Source organism: Oncorhynchus tshawytscha, linkage group LG31, assembly GCF_018296145.1.
Source record: "Oncorhynchus tshawytscha isolate Ot180627B linkage group LG31, Otsh_v2.0, whole genome shotgun sequence".
NCBI classification, from domain to species: Eukaryota; Metazoa; Chordata; class Actinopteri; order Salmoniformes; family Salmonidae; genus Oncorhynchus; species Oncorhynchus tshawytscha.
The window spans coordinates 6,147,285-6,167,670 of record NC_056459.1 but is presented as its reverse complement, the minus strand read 5'-3'; the positions used below and the strand labels follow the sequence as shown (position 1 = coordinate 6,167,670).

General features: G+C 40.9%; 2 protein-coding genes across 5 annotated transcripts; one reads left to right on the top strand and one right to left on the bottom strand.

Annotated features, from left to right (window-relative positions):
• Positions 1–361: 361 nt before the first annotated feature.
• LOC112229906 (sialin) lies at positions 362–15,806 on the bottom strand. Of its 3 annotated transcripts, none has more exons than XM_024396040.2 (12): positions 15,669–15,806; positions 13,697–13,880; positions 13,051–13,238; positions 12,426–12,640; positions 11,678–11,911; positions 11,284–11,458; positions 6,903–7,021; positions 2,871–3,032; positions 2,301–2,433; positions 1,626–1,773; positions 1,292–1,382; positions 362–896 (listed from the first exon to the last, which is right to left on the bottom strand). In XM_024396040.2, exons 3-12 carry the CDS (start codon positions 13,151–13,153, stop codon positions 720–722), a joined length of 1,557 nt encoding a protein of 518 aa, XP_024251808.1. In that variant the 5' UTR covers positions 13,154–13,238; positions 13,697–13,880; positions 15,669–15,806; the 3' UTR covers positions 362–719. The 3 variants fall into 3 exon arrangements, with proteins under 3 accessions (XP_024251808.1, XP_042166509.1, XP_024251809.1); XM_042310575.1 differs by having other exon boundaries at positions 13,051–13,241; positions 15,671–15,753; XM_024396041.2 differs by lacking the exon at positions 15,669–15,806 and adding an exon at positions 13,983–14,142 and having other exon boundaries at positions 13,051–13,241.
• Positions 14,876–20,308, top strand: LOC112229908 (palmitoyl-protein thioesterase 1). 2 transcript variants are annotated; one of them, XM_024396045.2, is made up of 9 exons: positions 14,876–15,017; positions 16,658–16,767; positions 17,097–17,224; positions 17,494–17,564; positions 17,673–17,775; positions 18,030–18,120; positions 18,278–18,376; positions 18,490–18,561; positions 19,855–20,308. In XM_024396045.2, exons 1-9 carry the CDS (start codon positions 14,936–14,938, stop codon positions 19,975–19,977), a joined length of 879 nt encoding a protein of 292 aa, XP_024251813.1. In that variant the 5' UTR covers positions 14,876–14,935; the 3' UTR covers positions 19,978–20,308. The 2 variants fall into 2 exon arrangements, with proteins under 2 accessions (XP_024251813.1, XP_042166510.1); XM_042310576.1 differs by lacking the exon at positions 14,876–15,017 and adding an exon at positions 15,728–15,843.
• The last annotated feature ends 78 nt before the right edge of the window (positions 20,309–20,386 follow it).

Below are 20,386 nucleotides of genomic sequence, written 5' to 3'. Positions count from 1 at the left end.
ACTCTGACATTTCACATTCTTAAAATAAAGTGGTGATCCTAACTGACCTAAGACAGGGAATTTTTACTAGGACTAAATGTCAGGAATTGTGAAAAACTGAGTTTAAATGTATTTGGCTAATGTGTATGTAAACCTCCGACTTCAACTGTATATACAAAACATGGTCAGAAACAGATAGTTGTAAACAATCAAAAAAGGCATTTGGAAAAGTCCCTTATCCTCTCATGAATACCGCATTTGATAAAGGGTCCCATTCCCAACACAGTGTACTAAGAGAATGCACTGGCCCATCCGTTTTAAAACCACCTGATGGTGAGTGAACCTGAGGTCAGTTTATATCTTACAGGGATCATCAACTAGATTCAGCGTAGGGACATTTTCTTTTATTGAGCGGATGGTCAGGGGGCCGGGAACATCATTTTAAATCATTTGTCGACTGCAAATTGACCGCAAGAAGCCCAAACAGACTTAAACATAATAATTTCCAACGAAGCTTACATTTGTATATGATCACTTGCCTCTCTATTATGTGCAGAAATACTTAGGAACAGAATTCCCAAATTAAAATGACACGGAGCTGATTTCCTGGTGTTTTTATGACCAACAATGAACATTTTAAAAATAAAGAATAATATTGTTTTATACATTTTTTGCTCAGAAAACATGGGGGGCAAAATAAAACCAGCGTGGGCCATCAGTTGGGGAACCTGCTTTAGGTCTTATCTGTCATGTATAGGGATGAACCTGTCTCTCTTTGTTTCTGCCTGCTCCTGATCCACCTCTACCAGGGCCCATTTCTGGACCTCCCCGGACCCAAACAAGGTGAAGATGAAAGCTCCTACGGCGCTGATCCCGGCCGACAGACAGAACACACTCCTCCATCCCGCCAGGGATTGCTATTCCAGGAGGGAGGGGGGGACATGGGTCATAGTCGTATGTATAACAGTCTTCAAGAGTGCAGTAACTTTTAGAAATTAGCCATTGGGAAGATCTCAATTGCATACTCCTCGCATCAAGCAGCCCAATTCTGATGTTTCTTCCACTAATTGGTCTTTTGACCAATCACATCAGCTCTTTTCACATCAGCTCTTTTCCAGAGCTGATCTGTTTGGTCAAAATACCAATAATTTTTTTAAACTATCAGAATTGTGCTGCCTGTGTCAACGCAGCCATGGTCTAATACTTTTTTTTACAGTATTTAAGTAGATATATTACAAATATTAAATCATTTCTAAAAGTAGTACAGAATGAATGCATTTGATTATGAAGGAAATGTCACCAGAAAGCTTACATCTTTGGTGAGGTAACCCGTGATGATTGGAGCGACCACACCTGGGATAGTCCCGAAAGTGTTGGTGATTCCTAAAAGCACTCCCGCATACCTGAGGAAGAGAGAGAGAAAAATAGAGGTTCAAAAACATCCCAAAATCCAAAAGCAGTGAAAAAGCAGTGAGTATGCGAGTGACTTCTTCAGTCTTCAGTGACGTAGAGTGTGATAGAATGAGTGGAAGAGAGAGAAAGTTCAGTAAAGGTCCAAAATTTGCCAGAAAAGACAGGTGAGTAAAGGGAGAGAAGTGAAGAGAAACAAGTGAAGTGACGGCCTCGCAAATCGATTAAACACCCACCGTGGAGCAATGTCTATCTGATTGATGAAGGCCCCGGCTGCACTGGTGCCTCCTGCAGTTGAAGAGAGGGTGAGGAAGGTCACTGCCAACACACCACTGCAGCCGGAGTAGCCCACAGCAACCAGGAACGCTGCAGGCAGCAGCAGACCTGGGGGAGGAGGGGTCAACAATATGCATCAATCACAGGAGGTTGACGTGTCCTTAATTGGGGAGAACGGGCTTTTGGCAATTAGTAGAACGAGCTCAAATACTACATGGTTTCCAGGTGTTTGATGACATTCCATTTGTTCGGTTCTGGCCATTATTATGAGCCGTTCTCCCCTCGGCAGCCTCCTGTGACGTCAATATACATGGTCAATGTACAAACGCTGCATTTAACAGTAACACATAGGTATGGCCATCCACACAATTAACATGTACACATTTTACGTGACACTCTAACTGTAAGTCGGTCTGGATAAGAGCGTCTTCTAAATAACTCAAATGTAATACTCCATTAGTTCATATTTTGTTACAAAACATATTACTACAGACTAAAATATCCGCTGCATGAAATAGCATCCAAAGAATCCCGAAAGAACTGTTGCATGTTTAACCAGTCAATCAATCAAACATCTGGTAAAGTCCATAAGTAACCGAGACCAGTTCCTTTCAAAATAAAAGTCCCCTCCTTGCCTGTGATAGTGAAGATCTTGCGGACCGCTGTGACACTCAACAGCTCCTTCTCCAGGAGGCTGTCTGCTACTACACCTGATATCACTGAGAAGGCCCAGCCACCCAGATAGGGCAGAGCTGAGAGAAAGGCATTCTATATTGACAGTCAGAAAGAAATAGACAATATTAACCAACAACAAAAACAACAACAGAAAGGATTGCAACTGCATTGCAGGAATAAAATATCCCGATAACATGGCATCACTTTCACCAATGTTTTATTACAGCAATGCTACAGCAGAACGGTATAGGCCTAGGTTACAACCCAACACGATTCACGTCTCGAGACTCCTGTTCTATCCCTGTACACCGTGATATCTTAGTCATTCTCTAGTCCTACCACCTGCCTACAGAGCCTGATACCACCAGGTGGAGCTCTTACCATATTTATTATACCTATCTGGCCTTTACAGCACTCTGGAATTGAGCATCTCACACTCTCCCTCTCCTCTTAAGGCATCATCCATAGAAATCATATGTCCATATATATCAATGATGTATGACTTAATATATGATTTCTTTGGGTCTCACCTGTCGGAGGTCAAAGTGAAGCACCGTGTCCATGTAGGTGGGTAGTGATGTGAGCAGAATGCAGTTACCCCAGTTGGCACACATCTGAGACACTATGATGGCCCACAGGGGAACAGAGAGCATCATGGGCAACAAAGGCACTGACCAGCCATGGTTACCACCCTGGGTTAGGAGCCAGAGAGAGCGAGAGAGAGAGAAGAGAGAAAGATAGAGAGAGGGGGTATGCTAATTTGGGATAGAGCAGACCTAACTCACTCCATTAAATTTGTCAAAACAGGAACATTTTACATTTGGCTAGAAATTCAAAAGGAAATGATCTTAACAGAGAAAAATATCCTCCTGTGTGCTACCTACAGTATATCCCCCCCACTAGAATCCCCATATTTTAATGAAGACAGCTTCTCTATCCTGGAGGGGGAATCAATCATTTCCAGGCCCAGGGACATGTACTAGTCTGTGGCAACCTAAATGCCAGAACCGGACAAGAACCTGACACCCTCAGCACACAGGGGGACAAACACCTGCCTGGAGGTGACAGCATTCCCTCCCCCATATGCCCCCCTAGGCACAACTATGACAACATAACCAACAAAAACAGGTCACAACTCCTGCAGCTCTGTCGCATGCTGGGTATGTACATAGTCAATGGTAGGCTTCGAGGGGACTCCTATGGTACACCTATAGCTCATCTCTTGGCAGTAGTACTGTAGACTACTTTATCACTGACCTCAACCCAGAGTCTCTCAGAGCGTTCACAGTCAGCCCACTGACACACCTATCAGATCACAACAAAATTACAGTCTACTTGAACAGAGCAATAGTCAACCATGAGGCATCAAAGCCAAAGGAACTGAGTAATAATAAGAAATGCTATAGATGGAAGGAATGTAGCGTGAAAACCTACCAAAAATCAATTAGGCAACAACAAATTCAATCCCTTTTAAGACAACTTCCTGGACAAAACGTTCCACTGTAATAGTGAAGGTGTAAACCTGGCAGTAGAAAATCTTAACAGTATATTTGGCCTCTCAGCTTCCCAATCAAATCTAAAAATTTCAAGCAGAAAACCGAAGAAAATGAACAACAATGACAAAAGGTTTGATGAAGAATGCAAAAACATAAGAAAGAAATTGAGAAACCTGTTCAACCAAAAACATAAAGACCCAGAAAACCTGAGTCTACGCCTTCACTATGGTGAATCATTAAAACAATACAGAAATACACTTCGGATAAAGAAGGAACAGCACGTCAGAAATCAGCTCAATGTAATTGAAGAATCCATCCTTTTTGGCTCTATAACAAAGAACAAACAGTAAAAACATATACATGATCAAATACAAATCTTAGAATCAACTATTAAAGACCAGAACACACTGGATTCTCCAATTACCTTGAATGAACTACAGGATAAAATAAAAACCCTCCAACCCAAAAAGCCTGTGGTGTTGATGGTATCCTAAATGAAATGATCAAATATACAGACAACAAAATCCAATTGGCTGTACTAAAACTCTTTAACATCATCCTTAGTTCTGGCATCTTCCCCAATATTTGGAACCAAGGACTTATCACCCCAATCCACAAAAGTGGAGACAAATTTGACCCCAATAACTACTGTGGGATATGTGTCAACAGCAACCTTGGGAAAATCCTCTGCTTTATCATTAACAGCAGACTCGTACATTTTCCTCAGTGAAAACATTGTACTGAGCAAATGTCAAATTGGCTTTTTACTAAATTATCGTATGACAGACCATGTATACATCCTCAACACCATAATTGACAAACAAATCAACCGAAACAAAGGCAAAGTCTTCTCATGCTTTGTTGATTTCAAAAAAGCCTTCGACTCAATTTGGCATGAGAGTCTGCTATACAAATTGATGGAAAGTGGTGTTGGGGGAAAAACATATGAGATTATAAAATCCATATATACAAACAACAAGTGTGCGGTTCAAATAGGCAAAAATCACACACATTTCTTCCCACAGGGCCATGGGGTGAGACAGGGATGCAGCTTAAGCCCCACCCTCTCAAACATATATATCATTGAATTGGCGAGGGCACTTGAACAGTCTGCAGCACTCGGCCTCACCCTACTAGAATCTGAAGTCAAATGTCTACTGTTTGCTGATGATCTAGTGCTTCTGTCACCAACCAAGGAGGGCCTACAGCAGCACCTAGATATTCTGCACAGATTCTGCCAGACCTGGGCCCTGACAGTAATTATCAGTAAGACCAAAATAATGGTGTTCCAAAAAAGGTCCAGTCACCAGGACCACAAATACAAATTCCATCTAGACACCATTGCCCTAGAGCACACAAAAAACGATACATTCCTTGTCCTAAACATCAACGCCACAGGTATCTTCCACAAAGCTGTGAACAATCTGAGAGACAAGGCAAGAAGTGAATTTTATGCCATAAAAAGGAACATCAAATTTCTATACCAATTAGGAGCTGGCTAAATATACTTGAATCAGTTATAGAACCCAATGCCCTTTATGGTTGTGAGGTCTGGGGTCCGCTCACCAACCAAGAATTCACAAAATGGGACAAACACCAAATTGAGACTCTGCATGCAGAATTCTGCAAAAATATCCTCAGTGTACAACGTAAAACATCAAATAATGCAGAGCAGAATTAGGCCGATAGCCGCTAATGATCAAAATCCAGAAAAGAGCCGTTAAATTATACAACCACCTAAAAGGAAGCGATTCCCAAAACTTCCATAACAAAGCCATCACCTACAGAGAGATGAACCTGGAGAAGAGTCCCCTAAGCAAGCTGGTCCTGAGGCTCTGTTCACAAACACAAACAGACCCCACAGAGCCCCAGGACATCAACACAATTAAACTCAACCAAATCATGAGAAAACAAAAAGCTAATTACTTGACACATTTGAAAGAATGAACAAAAAAACAGAGCAAACTAGAATGGTATTTGGCCCAAACAGAGAATTCTCTCTTTCTCTCTTTCTCTCGGAGGACCCGAGCCCTTGGATCATGCCTCAGGACAACCTGGCATGATGACTCTTTGCTGTCCCCAGTCCATCTGGCCGTGCTGCTGCTCCAGTTTCAACTGTTCTGCCTGCGGCTATGGAACCCTGACCTGTTCACCGGACGTGCTACCTCTCTAGAGACAGCAGGAGCAGTAGAGATACTCTTAATGATCGGCTATGAAAAGCCAACTGACATTTTCTCCTGAGGTGCTGACTTGCTGCACCCTTGACAACTACTGTGATAATTATTATTTGACCATGAAAATTTGAACATCTTGGCCATGTTCTGTTCTGTTCTGGACTGGCCACCCCTCATAGCCTGGTTCCTCTCTCGGTTTCTTCCTAGGTTTTGGCCTTTCTAGGGAGTTTTTCCTAGCCACCGCGTTTCTACACCTGGGGTTTTAGGCTGGGTTTCTGTACAGCACTTTGAGATATCAGCTGAAAAATACATTTGATTTGATACACAGTGGCAGAATACATGACCACTGTGACTGACCCAAACTTTTTTGTTTGTTGAATTTTACCCCTTTTTTCTCCCCAATTTCATGGTATCCAATTGTTAGTAGCTACTATCTTGTCTCATCGCTACAACTCCTGTACGGGCTCGGGAGAGATGAAGGTTGAAAGTCATGCGTCCTTCGATAGACAATCCAACCAAGCCGCACTGCTTCTTAACACAGCGCGCATCCAACCCGGAAGCCAGCCGCACCAATGTGTCGGAGGAAACACAGTGCACCGTGCACAAACTTAAGGTAAAGTTTGACTATGTACAGACTCAGTTAGCATAGCCTTACTATTGAGAAAGGCCGCCGTAGGCAGACGTAATGTTTACTGTTCATTTTTATAGTTTATTTCACTTTTGTATATTATCTACCTCATTTGCTTTGGCAATGTTAACATATGTTTCCCATGCCAATAAAGCCCCTTGAATTAAATTGAAATGAGTTGAGAGGAAGTGGATTGACTGTGAACCGGTTTACAAAATGTATGACAAAGGGCCGTAAAGGACACCACAGATAGACTGTTGTTACCCCTTTTCCTATGGAGTTGATGATGTAATCTTTTTCTCTTGTGCTGATTCGTGGATGAGTGCCAGGCTGGTCCGACACCAGAATGAACCAGAACACTGCCCAAATGCAACCAGCACCCCCTGGTGATGAGAGAAAGAGGGACAGAGAGAGAGAGACAGAGGGACGGAGTGAGAGAAAAGCCTGATTCTGTTGACATCTTCACAAAGCAAAAGGTTGTGCAGGTACAGTGTTTGTGCTGAACAAGAGAGTGTGCAGAGAAGAATTGTGAATGATTAAAAAAAAATTGGAAGGTATTATGTGTGTGAAAACTTCACAGGAGAACAAAATAAGAGCTGAAAATGTGGGTATGCAGAGACATGCAGATATGGTGTGTGTAGGGGGAATGTATATGTTTGAGGGGTGTAATGAATGTATATGTTTGAGGGGTGTAATGAATGTATTATGTTTGACGGGTGTAATGAATGTATTATGTTTGAGGGGTGTAATGAATGTTTATGTTTGAGGGGTGTAATGAATGTATTATGTTTGAGGGGTGTAATGAATGTATTATGTTTGAGGGGTGTAATGAATGTATTATGTTTGAGGGTGTAATGAATGTATTATGTTTGAGGGTGTAATGAATGTATAGGTTTGAGGGGTGTAATGAATGTATAGGTTTGAGGGTGTAATGAATGTATTATGTTTGAGGTGTGTAATTTGAAATGATGTATTATGTTTGAGGGGTGTAATGAATGTATAGGTTTGAGGGGTGTAATGAATGTATTATGTTTGAGGGGTGTAATGAATGTATTGTTTGATGTTTGAGGGTGTAATGAATGTATAGGTTTGAGGGGTGCAATGAATGTATTATGTTTGAGGGGTGTAATGAATGTATAGGTTTGAGGGGTGTAATGAATGTATTATGTTTGAGGGGTGTAATGAATGTATAGTTTGAGGGGTGTAATGAATGTATATGTTTGAGGGGTGTAATGAATGTATTATGTTTGAGGGGTGTAATGAATGTATTATGTTTGAGGGTGTAATGAATGTATTATGTTTGAGGGGTGTAATGAATGTATTATGTTTGAGGGGTGTAATGAATGTATAGGTTTGAGGGTGTAATGAATGTATTATTTGAGGGGTGTAATGAATGTATATGTTTGAGGTGTAATGAATGTATAGGTTTGAGGGGTGTAATGAATGTATTATGTTTGAGGGGTGTAATGAATGTATATGTTTGAGGGGTGTAATGAATGTATTATGTTTGAGGGGTGTAATGAATGTATAGGTTTGAGGGTGTAATGAATGTATTATGTTTGAGGGGTGTAATGAATGTATAGGTTTGAGGGGTGTAATGAATGTATTATGTTTGAGGGTGTAATGAATGTATAGGTTTGAGGGGTGTAATGAATGTATTATGTTTGAGGGTGTAATGAATGTATTATGTTTGAGGGTGTAATGAATGTATTATGTTTGAGGGTGTAATGAATGTATTATGTTTGAGGGGTGTAATGAATGTATAGGTTTGAGGGTGTAATGAATGTATAGGTTTGAGGGGTGTAATGAATGTATTATGTTTGAGGGGTGTAATGAATGTATTATGTTTGAGGGGTGTAATGAATGTATTATGTTTGAGGGGTGTAATGAATGTATTATGTTTGAGGGTGTAATGAATGTTTATGTTTGAGGGTGTAATGAATGTATTATGTTTGAGGGGTGTAATGAATGTATAGGTTTGAGGGGTGTAATGAATGTATATGTTTGAGGGTGTAATGAATGTATTATGTTTGAGGGGTGTAATGAATGTATTATGTTTGAGGGGTGTAATGAATGTATAGGTTTGAGGGGTGTAATGAATGTATTATGTTTGAGGGGTGTAATGAATGTATTATGTTTGAGGGTGTAATGAATGTATTATGTTTGAGGGTGTAATGAATGTATAGGTTTGAGGGTGTAATGAATGTATTATGTTTGAGGGGTGTAATGAATGTATATGTTTGAGGGTAATGAATGTATATGTTTGAGGGTGTAATGAATGTATAGGTTTGAGGGTGTAATGAATGTATTTTGATGTTTGAGGTTTGTGTAATGAATGTATTATGTTTGAGGGGTGTAATGAATGTATATGTTTGAGGGTGTAATGAATGTATTATGTTTGAGGGTGTAATGAATGTATAGGTTTGAGGGGTGTAATGAATGTATTATGTTTGAGGGGTGTAATGAATGTATTATGTTTGAGGGTGTAATGAATGTATTATGTTTGAGGGTGTAATGAATGTATAGGTTTGAGGGGTGTAATGAATGTATTATGTTTGAGGGGTGTAATGAATGTATAGGTTTGAGGGTGTAATGAATGTATTATGTTTGAGGGGTGTAATGAATGTATATGTTTGAGGGTGTAATGAATGTATATGTTTGAGGGGTGTAATGAATGTATTATGTTTGAGGGGTGTAATGAATGTATTATGTTTGAGGGGTGTAATGAATGTATTATGTTTGAGGGTGTAATGAATGTATTATGTTTGAGGGTGTAATGAATGTATTATGTTTGAGGGTGTAATGAATGTATAGGTTTGAGGGGTGTAATGAATGTATTATGTTTGAGGGGTGTAATGAATGTATATGTTTGAGGGGTGTAATGAATGTATTATGTTTGAGGGTGTAATGAATGTATTATGTTTGAGGGGTGTAATGAATGTATATGTTTGAGGGTGTAATGTAATGAATGAATGTATATGTTTGAGGGTGTAATGAATGTATTATGTTTGAGGGGTGTAATGAATGTATAGGTTTGAGGGTGTAATGAATGTATAGTTTGAGGGTGTAATGAATGTATATGTTTGAGGGTGTAATGAATGTATATGTTTGAGGGTGTAATGAATGTATTATGTTTGAGGGGTGTAATGAATGTATTATGTTTGAGGGTGTAATGAATGTATAGGTTTGAGGGTGTAATGAATGTATAGGTTTGAGGGGTGTAATGAATGTATATGTTTGAGGGGTGTAATGAATGTATAGGTTTGAGGGTGTAATGAATGTATAGGTTTGAGGGGTGTAATGAATGTATATGTTTGAGGGGTGTAATGAATGTATTATGTTTGAGGGTGTAATGAATGTATAGGTTTGAGGGTGTAATGAATGTATTATGTTTGAGGGGTGTAATGAATGTATAGGTTTGAGGGGTGTAATGAATGTATTATGTTTGAGGGGTGTAATGAATGTATTATGTTTGAGGGGTGTAATGAATGTATAGGTTTGAGGGTGTAATGAATGTTTATGTTTGAGGGTGTAATGAATGTATAGGTTTGAGTGTAATGAATGTATTATGTTTGAGGGGTGTAATGAATGTATTATGTTTGAGGGTGTAATGAATGTATTATGTTTGAGGGTGTAATGAATGTATAGGTTTGAGGGGTGTAATGAATGTATTATGTTTGAGGGTGTAATGAATGTATAGGTTTGAGGGTTTGAGGGGTGTAATGAATGTATTATGTTTGAGGGGTGTAATGAATGTATTATGTTTGAGGGTGTAATGAATGTATAGGTTTGAGGGTGTAATGAATGTATTATGTTTGAGGGGTGTAATGAATGTATTATGTTTGAGGGTGTAATGAATGTATTATGTTTGAGGGGTGTAATGAATGTATTATGTTTGAGGGGTGTAATGAATGTATTATGTTTGAGGGGTGTAATGAATGTATATGTTTGAGGGGTGTAATGAATGTATTATGTTTGAGGGGTGTAATGAATGTATTATGTTTGAGGGGTGTAATGAATGTATTATGTTTGAGGGGTGTAATGAATGTATTATGTTTGAGGGGTGTAATGAATGTATATGTTTGAGGGGTGTAATGAATGTATTATGTTTGAGGGGTGTAATGAATGTATAGGTTTGAGGGTGTAATGAATGTATTATGTTTGAGGGGTGTAATGAATGTATATGTTTGAGGGGTAATGTGTAATGAATGTTTATGTTTGAGGTGTGTAATGAATGTTTATGTTTGAGGGGTGTAATGAATGTATTATGTTTGAGGGGTGTAATGAATGTATTATGTTTGAGGTGTGTAATGAATGTATTATGTTTGAGGTGTGTAATGAATGTATTATGTTTGAGGGTGTAATGAATGTATAGGTTTGAGGGGTGTAATGAATGTATAGGTTTGAGGGTGTAATGAATGTATTATGTTTGAGGGGTGTAATGAATGTTTATGTTTGAGGGGTGTAATGAATGTATAGGTTTGAGGGGTGTAATGAATGTATTATGTTTGAGGGGTGTAATGAATGTATTATGTTTGAGAGGTGTAATGAATGTATTATGTTTGAGGTGTGTAATGAATGTATAGGTTTGAGGTGTGTAATGAATGTATAGGTTTGAGGGGTGTAATTGCTATCCAACTCTCACCAAACATGTAGAAGACAGCTGGCCAGCCCAGACTGTGACAGATGAAGCCAGTGAGGGGCAGGGCTACAAAGGCCCCAAAGTTGGCCCCTGACCCCGAAAGGGTCATAAGCCGAGACCTCTCTAGAGGGGGAGCCCAGCGAGCCCACATGGCCATCATGGCCGGGAACGTCACCCCCTGAGGACATACAAACACAGAGCGATACACACTGATTTAAATGAACCATTCTTATGGCACTGAAATTAACAATATACCTTGGTGTTTTACGGGAAAGAATGACCATATGGCTATATGTATACGATAAATACGGTTGTTTATACAATCAAATACTAATCCAGTTCATTTCTGATGACAGAATGAGATTGACCCCTATTCTGAACACACGAAGCCTCTTACCTCCCCAAAGCCCTCCAGTGCCCGTAAGCCAAACAGCCAGTAGGGTCCTAGCTGCGCTGCCAGGGGGGTGAGGAGGGTGAGGGCTGCGGTGCCCAGCACCCCTCCCCCCAGGAAGATACTCCCCCCAAAGTGTCCGGCCAGGTAACCCCCGGGGATCTGCGTCACCAGGTAGCCAAAGAAGAACGCCCCCAGCAGCAGGCCCTGAGTCAGAGAATCCCACAAATACAGAGGTATCTGAGAGAGAGAGAGAGAGAGAGAGAGAGAGAGAGAGACGTAAATGAGCATTAGTGTTACGTATGAGTTTGTGAGTGTCTTTGCATGTGCAGTATGTCTAGTATGCATGGATCATGTTTGTGTGAAGCCTATTTATGTACTGTAATATATGTGCTATAATTAAGCAATAAGGCCTGAGGGGGGGTGTGGTATATGGCCAATATACTACGGCTATGGGCTGTTCTTATGCGCAACACAACGAGGAGTGCCTGGACACAGCCTTTAGCTGTGGTATATTGGCCATATATCACAAACCTCCGAGGTGCCTTATTGCTATTATAAACTGGTTACCAACATAACCAGATACGTCAAATAAATGTTTTGCCATACCATTGGTATACGGTCTGATATACCACGGCTGTCAGCCAATCAACATTCAGGTCTCGAACCACCCAGTTTATAATATATGATATAATATGCATGTAGAGTATACTACTATAGGTCTAGTTGATACTTTGGAAGAGCTGGTACTTACCCCATCTGGTTGGTCTGGGGTTTGGCTGCCATTGCCGTGGGAGGAAACTGGGCACTCATGGCCACCTGAGCTGTTGAGAGATGGTTGGCTTTTGGTCCCATTGACCATGGCGACCATGGCAACACTTAGATTGACACGGAGACCGTAGATGACGGAGAATCCAAAGAACATCATGATGGCCAGATTGCAGCGTGCAGAGCAACATTGTGGAGGTACTGTTAGACACGACGACAACATGTGCCCAATCACACCTCACAGTCTATCTGAAAACACTTAAAGATGACTGAAGATGACACTTCAAGATGACTTAGACAGTGCTAGTAGTAAATCTACTCTAGCTAACGAGGAGTACATGACACTTAAATGACATAATTCACTAGCACACTGTTAGTTATGATGTAATAAGCAAAATCATAGGGGCGAATCTGAACTTCCACGTAGGTCAAATATTCACTTAGTCCCCACTGACATCAATGCCCCATACTGACAAAACACTTGATATGACTTCATTCAACAATCAGAAGGTTAGCATTACATAATGAAGTAACATAACGAAGCAGGACTAGCACATTCATGCTGCTGAGTGCTGACCACTCAAAAGAGCAACCAAAACAAGTTAAGACACCTGAATCATCAACATCCACCACTTCTTTTTTAAGTAGGGGTGTAGTATCTCCACTCTCGTCCAGTGGGGAGGAGTCGATGGAGTATCCATTTTGCAAAGCCATTGCAACCACCAGTCAGGTGACGGCCAGAGAGGGGAATGAAGTGAGGGTGATCTGAGGTCACCTAACCATAGTGTCCTAAGAAAATCTGCTAGATAGAGAAACGGCAAGAGTCAGCATGAGCAATTGCTAGACATTCAGCCTCATGCACGTGCGCACACACACATACACACAGACGGGTTAAGACTACAGATACAGGCTGGACAAGCATTTCGCTACACCCGCAATAACATCTGTTAAATATGTGTATGTGAGCAATCAAATTTGATTTGATTTGGATATGAGAATGACCATGACTAGGCAGGTCAATGGTCCTCACGGTGTTCAATATAATTGGCCGAGCATGCCAAGACAAAAGTTTAGTTCCTTAGCTACAATAGCCAGACGACAACAATTTACTGACTTTATAGAAATCCGTAGGAGATTGTGCAACAATGACAAAACACCTGACAAGTCAAAGAGATCCGACATAGACATGTATATAACATTATGCTTTGCTCTTTATATCGAGGAACGTTTAGATAGATAAAAGGTTTGAACAATTACCACAAATTGGATTGGATGGACCAGGTAGTTATTCACTTGCGGTTATTGAGGTTCTAGACCTAGATCGTCGGACTGGAGAGCATCTTATATACATTCTTCTTCTTCTTCTTCAGAAGATGATGGGGATGATGATGCTCCAAATAGTTTTACGCTAGCTGGTGGTGTGGATTATCCCACGTTGACCCTGCAGAAAAAAAACAAGACGGGAAACAAATACCAGACTGTGAGTAATGGCCTACGTAAAGTCAGTCACAGACGCATGATTTCAATGATTTTTCATAGCTACTTCTTTTAGTGCTGGACAAGTAGTACGCAGTACATCTGATCTCAGATGATAGGTCTTTCCACTAAATGAAATAAAGTAGTAGACTTGGCCTCTCCTCCACTCTAACTGTGACTTGTGCAGACTGACCAAAAGCAGATGTGATCCTAGTGTATGTGTAGACAAACAAAACTTTCCCAGGTTACCATTGGAGGAACAGAGAATGTATGTTAAGCAGGTCAGCTGATGAGGGGGGTGGAATAGAATGAGGTAATGTAATACCTCTTGACATGGTGTAGGTGAAATTTAAGGTGAAAAAAGTTTTATTCAGGTTGGAGTGATTAACACAATGCTTAGCATATTTATGGTTTTCCTTTTCTGTAATATTCAGAAAGATTTGTGACTGAATGTTATGGATTCTTCTCATATCGTTTGATAGTGATTGACACCAGAGCTCCTGAAGGTACAAGGACTGAGGACACATTGATTCTTATTGTATTGATGACATTATGCACACTGTATGATTCTGTAGCAGCTGGCAAAGTCACTGTCTTTTGTTTTGACGTCGTACAAACCTCTCGGGATGATGTTTAGAGAACATTTGGTACTGTCGGATTAGAATATAAAGGGCCTGTCTCCAAGAGGCATGTTAGACAATTTCTCTGCTTCTGTGCCGGAGGCTTCTCCATGTTGCAATTTGTAACTAAACCAAAATTATTTTGTGATCAACGACTGCTCTACTTTTTAATTCACCATGAAATTCCCATTACACATGGATAGAGTCAAAAATCAATGTGCAAAATCTATATGCGTGTTTACGATTCGGAGAAACCTGTAGTCACATTACCAAAAACGTAATTTTCTTCGGTGACGCGATTATGAATTTGCACCAATGACTGTATATATGAATTTGCACTTAAGTCTACAGCACAAGATACACGCAGCTAGTTTACACATTGCGCAACAAGCTGCTCCGTATGAGTTGGAAATCGATGGTTATTTCCCAAGTTCCTTCCTGGTTGCAATGTGACAAGTTATTGCGCTGGCCATTCCTGAACAGTAAGTAGCAGTTTATTGTGTAGTTTTCGTTTTTAACTGTGAAACACGACCAGCCAGAAATGTAGATAAGGCCAACTGTCAAGTTATGCTGGTGTCTAATGTAGGAAAGTAACCTAGCTAGCTGGTTTGTTATGAAAGTAAGGTAGCTAGTTTAAAAAATACATAACTTGGCAAATTCTTATTTACAATGACGGCGTAGGAACAGTGGGTTAACTGCCTTGTTCAGGGACAGAACAACAGATGTTTACCTTGTCGGGGATTCGATCTAGCAACCTTTCGGTTATTGGCCCAACGCTCTAACCACTAGGCTAGCTGCAGCCCCATAGTTACACATGATATACAAAGATGTCATAGACTCAGTCAGACCTTTTGGGAAAATGGTTAATTGTTGTTCATTCTGTCTTTGTTTTGTTCTTGTGAAGCTCACACAGCCATATTTCATGATTTGACAACATGGAAAACCCCTACCAAACAAGAATCGCAGCTTTAAATGCATAATCTGTCAGTCCTTGCATTCATTGCTACCTCTATGCATCTGAGAGAAGATACATTTCCCCAGCCCCATCACTCAGTTTAAAAAACAAAGTGGCAGGGCCAGGCTGTTGAAATAACATATTTGAACACATGTCCAGCAAATAACATCACACTCACACTGTTTTATCGTTCACTAACTTCCTGGTCCGCTTCGTTACATTGATTTCAAGGTTCAAGATGACCACACTTCTTAGCTTGCTCCTCGGGGCTGGTCCATTACTGTTACTTGCCCTAAACCCAGTACATGGATCCGACAATGCCACCCTCCCATTGGTTCTGTGGCACGGAATGGGTAAGCACTTGAGATGCATAATGCAACAACATCATGTTTCACATACAGCAGTGGGGTTTCTAAGATTGGCAGAGTAGCAAAACAAGGAACTGATGGCCACTTCCTATATTTGCATGTGTCCCTTAGATAAGTCATGATAGGGCAGTTAGTGTATATGAATAGTTTTTTTACACCCAAAACTCTATATCAATCGATTTTTCACATTCAGTTTTTTCATCAGAAATTATTTGCTTTTAAGTTGTCAGATTTTTGGATTCATTATTATTATTATTTTTTTGATTATTTTTTTGCAAAATGCTTTATATGTGTTGTTTAGCTGGAATGGACTGTTCGTATCCTGTAATTTGACTGTGATATGTGGTTGTCTCACCTAGCTATCTTAAGATGAATGCACTTACTGTAAGTGGCTCTGGATAAGAGCATCTGCTAAATGACTCAAATGTCAAATGTAAATGTTTTACATACAGGCTCATATTACTGTATTGAATAACACCTAAATATATTTTTTAAACATGTCACAAATGTATCAGTTCTTTATCAATTTGTTTTGAGTTATTTGTTACATTTTACTGTGTAAATCCTAGTACTACTTATTTTTCTGAGAGTGAGGTGGATATGTAACATTAAGCAAAAAACACAATTTGTCTGTCATTGAACAACACCGTGCAATGATTAGATAGTGAAAAAACACACCAATCTCTTTCATAATTTCTTGAAACAACAAAACCAAACTTATCAACATTTCAGAAAATAGCATTTTGGAATGAAGCTCTTCATATAGAGAATCTGGGTTCTTGTTTCGGTGTGTACATAGGAGACAGCTGTTGCAACCCTCTCAGCATGGGCTCCATAAAGAAGATGGTCGAGGAAACCATCCCTGGAATTGACGTCCTGTCACTAATGATTGGCAAGACTGTCATTCAGGTACTTTCCAATCTGTGGTGGACAGGTGACCGGTGTGAATGCTTTGCCTTTGCTCCAGCCAAGCCTGATTCTACTAATGAAAGCTTTGATTGAATTTCATAAGTAGAATTGGGTGTATTCAGAGATTAAATCCCAAAGACACATTTCAGTTGAAGGCATTCAATTGTGCAACTGACTAGGTATCCCCTTTCCCTACTGTGTGGCTGGAGCCCTTGCCAGCCCTTGCAGGCTAAAATCACTCACCCTTGACCTATTTTTTGAGATGTGGTGTTTCTGTTTGTCAACACTGTTACTGTCCCAACATGAACATCCTCATATCTACCCCCCAGGACACAGAGAATGGTTTCTTCATGGATGTCAATGAGCAGGTGTCCATGGTGTGCAGCCAGCTGGCCCAGGATCCCAAACTGAAGGATGGCTACAATGCCATGGGCTTCTCCCAGGGAGGACAGTTCCTGTAAGTAGTGTCTCTGGGTCCGTACTCACAAAGCCTCTCAGAATGCTTTTTGAACGTTTTTTTATATTTTTTTCACATGAATTAGAGCTGCAGTATGTGCCAATTCCAGCCCAACACTTGCACACTTATTCAACCAATGTAGTTCAATCAGGTGTCTTAGAGCTGAGGTGGAATAAAAGCCTGCAGAGTTGCCCATCCCTGGTAAAAGTACTTTATACGCTTTATACATGAGACAAGAAGCTGTAATTCTCAGTTCTTTGCCCCCCCAGGAGGGCAGTGGCGCAGCGCTGTCCATCTCCTCCAATGAAAACCCTGATCTCTGTTGGGGGACAACAACAAGGTAACGGCACCATGGCAACAGTGTCATAATCCCTTGCCTTGTCTCTTTTCATTGTCTTTCATTCACTTCCTGACAGTTTTGAAATGATCCCATTCTCCACATTCACAGGGGTGTATGGTCTCCCTAAATGCCCTGGAGAGAGCTCCCATATCTGTGACTGGATTCGCAAGAAACTCAACTCAGGAGCCTATACCGATATTGTGCAAAAACAGTGAGTGTAGAATTTATTTACAACTCAAAAACAGTGTGTAGAATTTATTTACAACTCAACAACAGCGAGTGTAGACTATATTTCAACTCATTCAGAGTGCAATTATTATGTTTGAGACAAATCAGCAATGTCCAGATCAACAGTATGTTATGACATAGTTACTGTACGTTTTGAGACGAGGTACAAAGAGAAAGGGCTTTGTGTATTGTGTGGTTGTTATCCAGTGAGTCATTTGGAATCCTTGTCTTTATCAGCTTGGTGCAGGCACAGTACTGGCACGATCCACTGAACGACGACCTGTACAAAAAACACAGCCTCTTCCTGGCTGATATCAACCAGGAGCGGGTTAGTATGGCTCTAGTATGGTATTAGTATATATTTTCAGAATCAGACGTTATTTGATTGCTCCATACAGTGCTGTTTATATTCAATATTCTCCTGAGAACTCTCCATCGCTGTATTCCAATTCCATTCCATTCATCTGCGGCCTTTCACCCCATAGGTGGTGAACGAGACTTACAAGAAGAACCTCCAGCTGCTGGACAAGTTTGTGATGGTCAAGTTCTTGCAGGACAGTGTTGTGGATCCAGCTGACACTGAGGTAAATACTGGACACATTGTGACAACCTCTCTTGCTGTACTGTCCTCCTCCTACACTGTAATTACTGATGCTAATAGGCAATATGTATTTTGTATGCAATCTATTTGTTATAGTGGTTTGGTTTTCTGAAAACGGGTCAGGCAAAAGAGACTGAGACGCTTCAGGAGAGTGTTCTCTATAAAGAGGTAAAACCCCCATCATGTTTAGTCATCTTCAAACACAGACATGTACACTATACAGTATATACAAAAGTATGTGGACAGCCCTTCAAATTAATGGTTTCGGCTATTTCAGTCACAACCGTTGCTGACACAAAAAAAAAAATCAAACACACCGCCATGCAATCTCCATAGACAAACACTGTCGGTAGAATGGCCTTCCTAAAGAGCTCAGTTACTTTCAACGTGGCACTGTCATATGATGTCACCTTTCTACCAAGTCAGGGCGTCAAATTTCTGCCCTGCTAGAGCTGCCCCGGTCAACTGTAAGTGCTGTTATTGTGAAGTGGAAACGTCTAGGAGCAACAACAGTTCAGCCGCGAAGTGGTAGGCCACACAAGTTCACCGAACAGGACCGCCAAGTGCTGAAGCACGTACCGTGTAACAATCGTCTGTCCTCGGTTGCAACACTCGCTACAGGATTCCAAACTGCCCCTGGAAGCAACATCAGCACAATAACTGTTTGTCGAGAGCTTCATGAAATGGGTTTCCATGGCTGAGCAGCCTCACACAAGCCTAAAATCACCATGCGCAATGCCAAGCGTCGGCTGGAGTGGTGTAAAGCGCGCCGCCGTTGAACTCTGGAGCAGGGGAAACGCATTCTCTGGAGTGATGAATCATGCTTCGCCATCTGGCACTCCGATGGACAAATCTGGGTTTGGCGGATGCCAGGAGAAAACTACCTGCCCCAATGCATAGTGCCAACTGTAAAGTTTGGTGGAGGAGGAATATTGGTCTGTGGCTGTTTTTCATGGTTCGAGCTAGGCCCCTTAGTTCCAGTGAATGGAAATCGTAATGCTACAGCATGCAATGACATTCTAGACGATTCTGTGCTTCCAACTTTGTGGCAACAGTTTGGGGAAGAACCTCTCCTGTTTCTGCATGACAATGTCCCCATGCAGAAAGTGAGGTCCATACAGAAATGGTTTGTTGAGATTGGTGTGGAAGAACTTGACTGGCCTGCACAGAGCCCTGACCTCAACCCCATCGAACACCTTTGGGATGAATTGGAACGCCGACTGCGGACCTGGCCTAATCGCCCAACCTCATTAATGCTCGTGACCGAATGGAGTCCCCTTCAGCAATGTTCCAACATCTAGCAGAAAGCCTTCCCAGAAGTGGGGACAAACTCCATATTAATGCCCATAACTTTGGAATGAGATGTATGACAAGCAGGTGTCCACATACTTTGTCATGTAGATTATTTTCATGTATTCGACTCATATTGTAATGTGATATTGATGTGGAATTTATTTTCAGGATCGTCTGGGACTGGCAGCGATGGATGCAGCTGGAAAGCTGGATTTCCTGGGTACAGAAGGAGATCACCTCCAGTTCACCAGGGAGTGGTTCAATGCCAAACTAGTGCCTTACCTGCGCTAAATACACCTAGCTACCTACGCTCTGACACTCAAGTTGGCATGGGCACAACTATTGCACTGATCATTCCTATCATATCAATACCATCCTGCTGATGAATCTAATGCACAATTTATGATTTTTAAAACCCCGATTTTACCCAGTTAATGTACTACCACAGAAAATTAAGTTAGTCTTAATTGGTTCCCAGAGATGCATGGTGGTCTAACTGGGGGACGTGTATTAAAGTTTACATTTGATCATTTTGTTTAGCACTATTTTGGAATAAAAATGTACATTATAAAACTTAACGGGTAGTGTGTGTGGTGGTAAATAAACTAATGATGTTAGATAATCACTGGTTCTGGACTGGGCTAATATTCATTAAGTTTCCCCAGCTCTCCTTGTGAAAAGTGGTAAACAATGGTCTCTG